The sequence below is a fragment of the Gavialis gangeticus genome, unplaced genomic scaffold, assembly GCF_001723915.1.
Source record: "Gavialis gangeticus isolate Ggan-Ray unplaced genomic scaffold, GavGan_comp1, whole genome shotgun sequence".
Lineage (NCBI taxonomy): Eukaryota > Metazoa > Chordata > Crocodylia > Gavialidae > Gavialis > Gavialis gangeticus.
Window position 1 is genome coordinate 13,495,107 of NW_017729008.1, and position 12,303 is coordinate 13,507,409.

The 12,303-nt window shown below is 43.2% G+C and overlaps 1 protein-coding gene across 1 annotated transcript in view; it reads left to right on the forward strand.

Moving 5' to 3' along the window:
• Window positions 1-12,303, forward strand: part of COG5 (component of oligomeric golgi complex 5) — a 442,290-nt gene that overhangs the window by 18,117 nt on the left and 411,870 nt on the right. The window contains exons 4-5 of the mRNA XM_019509410.1: window positions 4,990-5,044; window positions 5,134-5,203. Coding sequence (XP_019364955.1) covers window positions 4,990-5,044; window positions 5,134-5,203 — 125 coding nt within the window. The remainder of the gene's footprint in view (window positions 1-4,989; window positions 5,045-5,133; window positions 5,204-12,303) is intronic.

A 12,303-nucleotide genomic window follows, 5' to 3' on the forward strand; every position in this document is an offset into this window, starting at 1 on the left:
CGAACAACAGCTTTTGTCCCACACCACCGCTGCTGTGCCTGAGCAGGTGAGCCCAGAGCAGGCACAGGGTGTGTGGAGTTAGGGCTGTGCAGCACGGGTTCCCACCAGTTCCGTAGGGCTGGAGCCAGCAGCGGCAGCCACTGGAAAGAGCCATTGCCACCTGGGCTGCCTAGAAACACAGTCCAGCTGTGGAGCTGCCCCAGGCCTGCTGTGTGCCGAAGGGGCAGCAGGATGCACTACAGCTGGACTGTATCTGGGCCAGGGGACCAAGGGACCTGCCAGGGGCTGGATCCGGCCTGTGGGCTGTATTTTGCCCCCCCCCCTTGCTCTTGTAGGTCAAATACTGAGGCAATGAAAATGTTGTGCTTCATAATTTATCATTTAAAATGATACACATTTGATTAAATCATATTTCCTCAAATTCAAGATGAGGTTTATTTCCCCATTCAGCATTGGGGGAAAGCCCCTTCTCCTGGATTTGAGTACAAGGTGGAGTGGCAGGCAGGGTGCAGAGCTGCAGCTGCTGTCACCCCTGCCACCTGCACCTCCCTCCCACTTCATCTGCCTTCCCCTTCCTGCCTCTGGTTACCTTCAGTTGCAGCAGTGGCTCTGGTCCTACTCTTGCTGGAGGCATAGAGCATGTTGGCTTCATCCCCTGCCCAGCTTGATAGTAGCAGCACTAGTCCCAGGGCTGGCATCAGGGCTGAAGTCAGAGCTGCTGCTGCCACAGCCACTGCTGCCTGGCTTGGTGTATACTGGAACTGGAGGGTGGGCAGGGGGCAGGCAAGCATGGGAAGCCAGATGGCTGCAAGCCGGGGGCAGGAGGCAGGGGACAAGGTGTAGAGGAGCAAGGGGCTGTAATAAAGCAGCTTGATTTCTCTGCTGCTACTGCTATTGCTTGCCCTGCTTCAGGGGAGTGGGGAACAAATATAAAATGACTCTCCAATAATTAGTTTCTGTGCATGGAAAATTATAACAAATTTGTGAATTCCCCATGTATAGAATTTAATTTTGGGGGGGGGGGGCTCACCTTAAATTTGAAGTCATTTTCTATTCAGGTAAATTTAATAATACTTGTGTTCCATGATTAGGCTTCCTGGGCTGCTTATTTTGGCCAGGACCCTGGTAGATTGTAGTTTTAGAAGTACCTAATATATTCACTTTTTTGCCAGTTAGTATGGACTTGAAAAGTGTTCCCTGTGATATAACTCTATGCACCAGCCAAGTTCAGCTATCATATATCTATCTTGTATGAAAGGTTGGGCCCATACACATACAAGTGTTAGAGCCAGTATGTAAAACAGCATGTTTAAAAAGTAAAATCCCAAGAAATCCAACCACACTTATAATATAAAATCATGAAAAAATTGCTGGGATAAGACTATACTCCCTGGCCCAGGAGTTTAAGGGGATGCTAGTCTTCGCTCACCTAAACACTTTTGTTGTGTGCTTTTTTATCTTTTAATCAGACTTGGAAAAAAACATTTTCATAATTGGTGTGTGCCACCAACTTTTGCAGAGTCTAAGTTTTGTTGTGATTGTAGCTTTAGAGATGCAGATAGTAGAATGGAGTGTATACCAAAATAGTGTGGTACCCCAATGTCTGCAGGGAGCTGCTCTGTTTCTGCTATTGTTCGCAGTTCTGCCCAATCTGTATGAAAGTGATAATAAACGACTGCCTTTTCTGTGCTCATTGCTACCCTCAGGGTTTTGAGGAACAGCAATGAAAATAATATTTACCTGAATTTAAGATCATCTCCCAATACTTTTATTCTGTACACAGAAAAATTATAAATTTGTTGCAGTTTTCCATATGTAGACTCTAATGATTGGAGGATCATCTTAAATATGTTCCCCCCACCACTGCAGTGGGACAAGCAGCAATTGGGAAGCAGGTAGTGTGGGAATCAAGTGGCTTGACCACCACACCTTGCCCCTTGCCACCTGGTCCTCCCTTCCCCCACTTCCTCCACCTGCCAAACCATTTACTTTCAGTTGAGGCTCTGGCCCAGGGCATGGAGCACAAGCTGGCTTTGGTCCCCACCGGGCCCAGCAGCAAGAGTTGCACCAGGGACCAGACCCAGCATGTGCTCTGTGCTCCAGGCCAGAGTTGTGAAAAAAGGGTAAGTGGTAGTAGTGGGATAGAGGAGAAAGGCAGGGGGCAGAAGTGATGGTGGGGGGCAGCATCTGTGGCTTCTACTCCAGTCCTGAGCCTGGTTCAGAGCCAGAGCTGGAGCTGCAGCAACTACCTGCCCCTGCCTTGTACTCGCATCTAAGATGAGGGACATCTCATCTAAAGAGAACAATTAATATGAAACTTTACCATAGGTGCAAAGAAGTTAAAGAGTCTTCTCCTTGTCCTTTTGCTCCTCCTCCCAATCTGTGACAAATATTTGTTATAATTTTTTTAAATTTTAGTTTGTCCTTTCCCTGAAATACAGACAATGTCCTTACTTGAGTTGTTGACACAGAGTACTTGAGGGTGCTTTAAATTATCAAACCTGAAGATAGATTTCAGTCGGCCTCCAAGCATGTATTACAGAATTCAGCCCGGTTCCTAGTGGAAAGACATCCATGTCTCAAAAACTGCTGATATACTACATAGTTTTCTTGGCCATCTTTTTTTAGTAGTTTGTGTTCCCCACTTTCTAATTGTGTATGCTCCAGTTTAGACTATGATTGTGCATTATGAAAGAAGCTTGTATTACCACATCGGCAGGATTGTCTTCTTTTTGAACAGTGGATTTCAATCTCCCTGTCCTAGGAAGGGGGAGAGGAGAAAAGGAATAGATATAACATATATAACTGGGTTGATTCATTAAGAGAGTTTTTTTTTAATTTTAGCATTGGTACTTTTATAATTATTTAAAAGAAATCTCAAATATATGTCAAGTTTACAGAAAAAGTCCACATACAGACATTCATTTTCTTTTGGGAGAGTCAGTGCTCTACTTTCCCTGTACAAAGAAACTTCAGATATTAGGAAAATCATATTCCTGTGTGGACCTTTTCCAGAAAATTTTCAGCCAAGTTAGAAGGCTCTCATAGGGGTATTGTTGACCTATTCTTAGCTAAAGAAGTCTCAACATAAGTGATTCTCTTCAGGGTTCTTTTTTGGCTTTGTTTGATGAATATATCTTCAGTCCCTCTTCTGTGTAGGCGTCTCTGAATTAACAATTGTGAACTGTATGTAGTTTTGCCAGTGATCAGTGATTTCCACTAGTATTTAGCCTACCCCTTACAATAACTCAGATGTGTGTATCTGGTTACATAGAAAATCTGTATGTTAAACATAACAGTATCAAAACTGCGGTTCCCATACCTGTGTTCTGACTGCATTGTCTGAATAGCTGGACGTCAAACTGTTCTTGGAGTGCAAAAAGCTTGTTGAATCACAGTGCTAGTTCTGTGACTTATTTATAAATTGTTTTAATGTGTCTGTTACCTTAAAGCAACATTAAGTTAATTATGCCCCTTCTAGATTAATATTTAAGATATTTGAATATCAGTAAGAAAAAGGGTAAGTATCAATATAATTAGGGGTGCTCTGATAAAGACTTTTTTGGTGGATGCCAATGCCACCAGCCATGTTAGCCAATACCGATCTGACTACCAATATGCAGCCCAGCAATGTGGAGAGCAGCAACCACCCAGTAAGTCTGTTGGGAGGAAGGGGTGTGGTGGAGGGAAGGGGCATGGGGGGGTTCAGATTGAGACCCCAGTGGTGAGGAAGGGAATGGAGCCAGGGCAAGGGTAGGGGCAGGCGCTGCCCGTCCAGGGTGTGGTGCAGAGTGGAGCCGCAGGTGGGAGGATGTGGGAGGATGTGGCAGCTCCCATTGCTCTGCACACTCTCAGGAAAGGCATGGAGGGCATCTGCCCCCTGGATTTGTGTACAGGGTGAGGGCGGGGTGCTCACTGGGGGTGGTGCCGGCCTCCCCCTGGTGGTGGGGCTGGGCTACAGATGCAGTGGGGGGGGGGGTTTTGGGGTGGGCTACAGTCACCCCAAAATTTGCTGTAGCCCTTCCTCCCAGTGCTGCTGTTGCCCATCCCTGCCCACCCTGAGCGCAGCCCTGGCTTAGCCCCCACTGGGAAGAGGCCGGTGCAACCCCTGGCCCCAGCCCATAGTGGGCAGCCCACCTTCACCCCAGGGACAAATCTGGATGGCATGTGCCCCTCATGCCTCCCCTGGGGGTGTGCTCGGTGGCGGGAGATGCCCCCCAAACAAGCCACCCATGACCCTGCCCCAGCTGGGTAGCCCTTTTGCACCAGCCCCACTCCCTCCCTCACCATGGGGGCCTTGATTTGCGCCCCCCCATGCTCCTTCCCCCCACAGACTTACCAGCTAGACACTGCTCCCCAAGCTGCCAGGTTGCATTCCTGGCTACCTTCATGCTGTGTCTGTATGCATGCATACAGCATATATTGGTGACAATATCAGCTGCATCAGCCAAAAAAGCCGATTGCCGATGATGTCAATTTTCCTTTTATTGGTGCCAATACAATATGAACTGGTATATTGGTGCACCTCTAAATATAACAGAAGCCATATTTTTCATAGAGTCAGTTTCCTTAGCACCCTGCAAAAATGAGGGTTGGTGGTATAACTACCCACAGCAAACCACTGTATGGACACCACTGGTACTTCTTCAGCATCTAGGTGGGACTGCTGATGAGCTCCAGCTGAGTGGAGAAGGGTACCCATTGAAGTTAGTTGCAGTGGCTAGCCCTTATTCAGGAACTCATTGCAAATTAAACAAATTGGAAACCATCTCCATACAGAAAATCTGCTACCTTATTCACATTAAATAGCACCATGTTTCATGAATAGTTTACTTGTTCACATATCGGTCCATATTGTATTGGCACCGATAAAGGGAAAATTGACGTAGTCCACATATTTTGATCTGCATAGTGGTTTGCAGTAGACTTTATGATTTGGGGAGTAATGTTGAGGTTGATCTCACTAAGTAAATATCTGCCTTTTTACAGGTGTCCTTCAGATGATGCAGACTAGAATTGGTGCTCTACAAAGTACTGTTGATAGGTATGTCATTTCATAATTTATTACAGTATAAACTCTGAAGTCTTCTAGTACACTCTATTTCTAAAATGTATTTCCATTCCTGTTATCAGAATCAGAGCCAAAATTGTTGATCCATACAACAAAATAGTATCTCGTACAGCTCAGCTAGCAAAACTTCAGGTAAGTTCTGTTATGGTTTTATTTATTTATTTATATATGTATTTATTCATTAATTTTTAATATTTTTCAAAAAACTTACTTTATTTCCAAATTTCTTAGAAGAATAAAGAAAAGGTATATCAATTCAGATATGCAGAAAAATCATTTTGGTAGAGATTTGCCTATTTCAAGGAACTATATATTTCTTTACCAGTGTTTCTCAATTAAATTAGATTTTAGTAATATATTTACATAAATATTCTGGGCTAAAAGGTCAGTGCTTCACACTGAAAACTAGGAAATCAAAGTTGGTAGTAATTAATTTAGTTTAATGGGGAGAAAGAGTGAACTCTTAAAGAGTTTACTGTCCAACAAACAAAGCTAAATATGTTCGTTTAGAAATAATTTTTCCATCATTGGACCAATAATCCCTCCATATTGTTCTAAACCTCATCTTACTCACCTAGTTGATTTAATAAAATATCCTTCAACCTTATCTTTGTTACAAGCCAGAGTCCTGGTTTTCATTGTTTAAAAATCCCAAAGTCTCTGATTTAAAGGAAATCTCCACACACATTTTCTGATTTAAAAAACCCCAAAATCTGCACTTTTCCATGATGAAAATGAAACACTGCTATATATAGGTATCAGTTGAATACAATGTTTTATTGATATATTGACAATTTTTGAGCAGTTTGGAAGCCTACCAGCGCCTCAATCATTATAACAAAAATAATAAATTCTAAATACCTATACATGTGGGTGTTTGATTTTTGTTTATTTTATTGTGGAAAATCAGAGCTCCCCCTGCCCTCTTTGCTCACCAGTACTTGAGTCCATCTGTGGCTGTCCTGCCTGCTGCTTTGTGGCTCAAAGCAGCCCTCATAAGCTAGTGCCCTGCCCCTGCTCATGCCGGTGCCCCTCACTTCCAGCCCTCAGCCCCCTGGCTCTGCCGGTGCCCCACACTCCCAACCTGCAAACCCTGGCCCTGATGGTGCCCCTTACTCCCAACCCACATCCCCCCCCTTGCCCCTAGCCCTGCTGGTGTAACTCACTCATGACCCACAGCCCCCTGTCCTCTGCAGCCCTGACAGGGGCCCCCATTTGCCAGGTCTGTGGAACTAGGGCTAGGGCCCACAGCTCCCTGGCCGAGCAGAGCTGAGTGGAGCCCATGGTGGGGAGGGGTGGATATGGGTTCCCTGCCTTGCTGCACTCCCCCAGGGGCCTTGGCACCCCAGTGGGTGGGACCTGGAGTAGGAGGGCAGGGAAGCTTGGTGCTGCTGCCCCTGAAACCCCTGCACCAGTTGCCCTGCCATAGTGACCCTTTCCACCTGGCAGCAGTTGGGGGCACAACTCCATGCTACCATGATTGCTGTTGGATGGACAGGGGGTGCCTCGCTGCAGCTGGTGTGGGGTCCCCAGTGGTGGCAGCACTGAACCTTTACAACTACATGCTCCAGGTCCTGCCTGCTGGGCTGCAGAGGCCCCTGGGGGAGGGCAGCAGGGCAGGGAGCCCTGAGCCCCGCAGCAGACAGCCTGTATCCTTTCACTCTGTACACAAATCTAGGGGGGTGCTGTGTCCCCCTATACCCTGTCCCTGGGATTGCATGCAGTGACAGGGAGCCAGCTGTCCCATGGATGAGCCGGTTGGTCCCCGGGCTCCACGCACTGCCCCAGCTAGGCAGCGTCACCAACCCTGCCCCACTCCATCCCTCGCTGTGGGAGTTTGTCTCGCTCTCCCATGCCCCTCTCCCCCCAGACTGACCTGCAGGCAGCTGGGGAACTGCTCTCCAAGCTGCCATGTGCATGTGGCGCTTCCTGTGTCCTGTTCCCCCAGCTCCAAGCAGCCCCTTGCAGCCTGGAACTCTGCCATCCTGCAAGGGGAATCCTACATATTCCTGTGTTTTTCTGCTTCAAAGGGGGAAATCCATGATTTTCTCCTTTTAAAAATCTGAATCTTTTTCTCCTTCAAGTGAGAAAATTCGTGGTTTTCCACGGCAAACGGAAAACCCGGATCCCTGGTTATAAGGAGTAATTTAGAAAATGTACACCTTCTCGTCATCTTGCTGTTGCTATCACTCCCTAATTCCAAAGACTAATGGTAGAAGAATTGCAAGCATTGAGAGGAAAGTGGTTATTCATTATGGGGAGATGCTAGAGGGCATGCGCAGTAAAACATGCATAGAGGATGACATAAAAGTCATTTTAGCATGCTGTGTGAGAGCATATGATTCTTAAGAATTTGAGATAAGGATGGGTAGGGGTACAGGAATAAATGGTGTTCAGGATCTTTTAACCCTACACGTTTGGGATTAATTTCAATGTTTTGGCTTATTTTGCTCAAGTTATTTTCCCTCTTGAATTAATGCTTATTCTTAACTAAAGATTTTGTTTTGGGAATAATTTCTTTAACAGAGAAATTGCAGCTCGTTATAGCTATGCTTATCTTGGAGTTTTACAAAAGAGACTAAGCAGCTTCCCTTATTTTTAACACATGAGCTAAGACTTCAGAGAAAACAGTTCGCAGAGATAGAGGAGTGTAGGAAAAGTGTTTTTACTAGGTCAGTTAAATAATTGTTAAAAACCTCAATAATAGGTTTTATATTTTGTTTCCATCATTATTCAACAGCTTTTCAGTAGTGGTATTGCCACATGCTAGTACCACTTACGATTTGAAAACAAAAATCCAAACCTACAAGGTTAAACTATTTAACTGTGTTTCTGTTCACATGTATTTGCAATATTGCAGTAGCTTCAGGAATGTACATTTATAGCTGGGAGTTTGCTAGGATTTTGAATGCTGCTTTTCTCTTTGCTTTTTCTTCCTGCCCATTGGTAGCTTTTTCATCTTCCTGAATTTTTAATGGACTGCATTTACTGATTTTCATAAATATCTGATCTCTCCTTATGCAAGCAACACCACAGTTTGGGTTTCAGTCTTTTCGGAAATACAGCAGAATTACTTTAAGAAATGTGCAGTGTTGAGGATCTGTTTCTGTGCTCCTTTAGGCAGAAGTAGTTCTTCATAAGCAGTACTGTTGATTGCTGTGGGACTACTCAGAGTGAAGGTCTATTTGGGCTGAATTCTGCCTTCTTTAAGTATTTTAATATATTCTGCTCTCCTCATCAACATTCCCGTCGTAGCTTTGTTGTCAGACTTTAAATCCAGTCTTCTGTTCTAACCTCTCAGCTTTTGCTTCTATACTATTTGTCTTGATCTGCTCCTACAAACCCAGGGGAAAAGGGAGCAGCAGAATCTCAAAGTATGGTTCCTCTTTTAAAATGCACATTCTTCTTCTGAAAATGATGTTAGTCTTGACTTTGTGGATCATAAGTTAGTTAAAATATGCAGATGAAGGACACGTAGTTTAGAAAGGTCACTTTGTGGTTTTATCTAACTAAACATTTCCACAGCTCTTTTGAGGAAGCGCACATACATAAATCACATAGAATTTTAATTTTGTACTTTTATTTAAAAAAGGCAAAGATTAGAATGGTTACTGTATTTGTACCCAATTATTAGTAATGCAAAAATATTCTCCAATAGCAGATTTAGCTTGTACCATAAAACATAAGTATGTGTTAAAAAACAGTATCACTCTAAAGATAGTGAGTTGATCAGTACACTAAAATATATCAAAACACTGAAGAAAAGCCACATGGCTGAATCGCTTATAAGGGTACATTTTTTTGCACTGGAACAGATACAGGCAAATCATGCTTAATGAGAGGTCTTTATAGCAATAAAAATAATCCAAAAGTATTTTAGTAAATAAGAAGCATTTTGGTGGTTGTGTGTGTGTAAGTGCAACATGTAATCCTCCATCATAGTGTATTGATGTGAGAGCAGTTTGAAGACAAAACTGCTCAGTTTTTGTTTTGTCTTGCATTTGTTTTTCTCTAATTTGAACTAGTCAGTTCAAATACCAAGAGACCTCAACTATCATACATACATTATCACAGGACATTATATCGGATGCTCTTTGTTTATGAAGGACTTCTTCTATCTTTAAATTTCATCAGATAAATATATTGTAATCCATGGCAAAATCAAGCATAACAGTTCATCTTATTTTTATTCAAACCATTATACTAATATAGGGTGGAGGACTTATCTAAATTAATTCCTTTTATAACAAGAGCTGATCTTTCGGGGGGGGGGGGGAACATGCAATTTTAAAATCAGGAGTACATGTTTTTCTAAGATATGATGCTCAGAACAGGAGTTAATTCAGAGAAGATCTCTGGCATGTTTTAAACAGGAGGTCAAGACTGGATGATTGAGGTAGTCCCTCTGGCGGTATGATCTATTAATCAACAAACTACAGAGTTATTTAATAAGATTGTTTTCTTTACACAGATCTATAAATATGCAGTTTAAGGAAACTCAGATAAATCACTGTAAAGGAAAATATATTTTTAAATAAGTCATCCTGTCTGTCCTTTGCCAAAATATAGATATGGAATAAATTAATATGATATTGTGTTAAAGTATTTAGTATGTTTCATTTTTGTATGTATGTCACTCAAGAATTCTCCTTGAACTTGAAATTTGGCTAAAAAATGAGTGTGAATATCTTACCAGAATTGGATAAAAACTTGGTTGTAATTAGAAGTGCATGGATATAAAGAAAATTGACTATGTCAGAAATTCGCCTGATGTGGCTGATTAAATGTTTGTGCGTGCGTGCAGCTGCAGTGCCTGACAGCAGTGCTGCAGCCTGCCCGGCCTGCCTAGTGCAGATCTGGGGGCACATGCCCCCCCCCCCGTGCCCTTCTATTCAAGCAGCAGGAGCAGTAGCAGGAGCCACCCTGCACCATGCCCGCATGGTGAGCCCCGGCTCCATCCTGCCCCAGCCCCACTCCCTCCCTCACTGTGGGGACATTGATTGGCCCCCACACACCCCTTCCCTCCCTACTCCCCTTTCACCACAACAGACTTACCAGCTGCACGGAGCTGTATTGGAAATTGGATCAGTATTGGCTAATATGCCTCCTTAAAAATCGGCTGTCGGTATTGGCCCCCAAAACCTCTATTGGTCCACCCCTAGTTGTAATAGCTTTATTCTGAAACTGCTTCAGAATTAAGAATTTTTTCCTCTTATATCTAAATATAACTGTGTTAATTTACTTATCTTTTCACTTTCATAAACCATAATGAAGAACAGTTGCTGTATCTTTTTTATGGAAGGGGAAATGAACACATTAACAAAATGAAGTAATCTTTTAGTAAACAATATACTGGGTGGTCAAAATACGATATTTTCTTCTCATTGTGCACACATGGCTGAATTTTTCTCTGGCTTTTCCATTTCAAACACAAAATATTAGCGATAGACTCTACTTGAGATGCTCATTACATTTAATCTCCATGCTGAAATTTAGACTGTAGAAGAAGCGGATGTGGCTTAACATTTTTCTAATTAAAAAAGCAAATTAATAAAACAAAATTAATAAATTAGTTTTAGAGTAATCTGATGCCTACTTCATTCCCATTAATAATAGTAGAAGTCATGTGACTAAATCTTCTTTTAATACTTTGGACATTTGCTCTTCAGGGTATGAGATGCAGTACCAAAGCAATGAAAGTTACAGTATTTTCAGTCACTTACCTTCAGTGGGGTATCCATGAATTTATGATGACTCCCCAATAATTAGATTCTATACATGGAAAATGTATACATTGGCTGGGTCTGCCACTCTGTTGTAACCCATTGCTGCTTGGCTGAGCGGGGGTCAGGGACACCTTGTGCACCATGCTTGGGGCCAGAGTGAGGAGGCAGAGGTGGTGGAAGAGTTGTAGTGGAGGGCAGGTGGGGGATAAGCAAGTAGCGAGGCAGAGGCAGCAGCTGTAGATGTGTCTTCGTCCCTTGTGGATACAGCTCCAGCAGCTGCCTGCCTTGCCCCCGCCCCCCACTCCCCTTGAACAGGAAAGACTTGAATTCAAGTACATTATATAGAAAGGAAAAACGTGACTCAGTATCTGGTTAAAAAGTCATTTTTAGGGACCTATTCAGATCATGATTTCATGGAAATTGTGAAATCAGGCAGTCCCCCCGCCCCCCAAATAAAAAACTTACTAAAAATAAAATTTTGGCTCCCAGAACTCCTGGCCGCACAGCCCAGCACAAAGGCAAGCAGGCAAGGTGGCTACCACTCCCGCTCCTAGCTGCTGATTGGCTGAGAGGGCTGCCTGTCATGTGGCCCTGCAGCACGGGGTGGGTGGGTGTGATTGACAGCTCTCAGCCCATCAGTGGCAAGGGGCGGGCCCATATGATAAACAGTCCTCTCCATCAATCAGCAGCCGGGGGCAGTGTTACCAGGACCCCTTGGTCAGTGAGAGGCCCACCACCATAAGCCTGTCAAAATGCTGGTTGGCCTCACAATCTGCCTGCAAAATCAATCCACCACTACCTCGAGTTGAGTAAACCCCTAGTCACTTGAAAAGTCAGGACCCTATTATAACCACCTTTAGTCTCCAACCCATGTTGAATTCTAGATTAGTGTTAACACAAATGTGCAAAATGTGTTTTCTGAATAAATTATATTTGGATTTTTATTTAGTTCCTTCTAGCCAAGAATCTCAAAACCCCTTATAAACTTGTGAAATACTGCAAATAACAATTAGCTGAACAAGTTGAGGAGCTGTTATAAAATTCTTGCCCTAAATGCAATTTTACAGATATTCAAAGTATATATGGTAGTGCAGATATTGATTATTTTACTGAGAATAAGGTTTTATTGTCCCTTTCAAATGGTGCTCAGTTGAACCAGAAGCAAGTATCTGCTTTTCATTTACCCTAAGTTTTTAACTTAATGCAAAATAAAACTAAACTGCATATATAGATAAAACATATGATTTCATATGTTTAATGATTTTTTTTCAATAACAGTAGCACAGACAACATTATGCACAAAACTACTAATGGCTGATGAAAATGCTGATATGTATTATAAAAAGTTATAGAAAAATTCTTACAAAAATGTAGCTAATGTGTCTGTGTGTGGATGGGAGGCAGAAGGTAAGTGGGGTGCTGGAGGGGAGGAGGCAATAAACCCACTCTAGGCCAGTGGGGTGGGGGGAGCAGGGGATGGTGGTCTGATCGGTGTGGCGGGGGGGG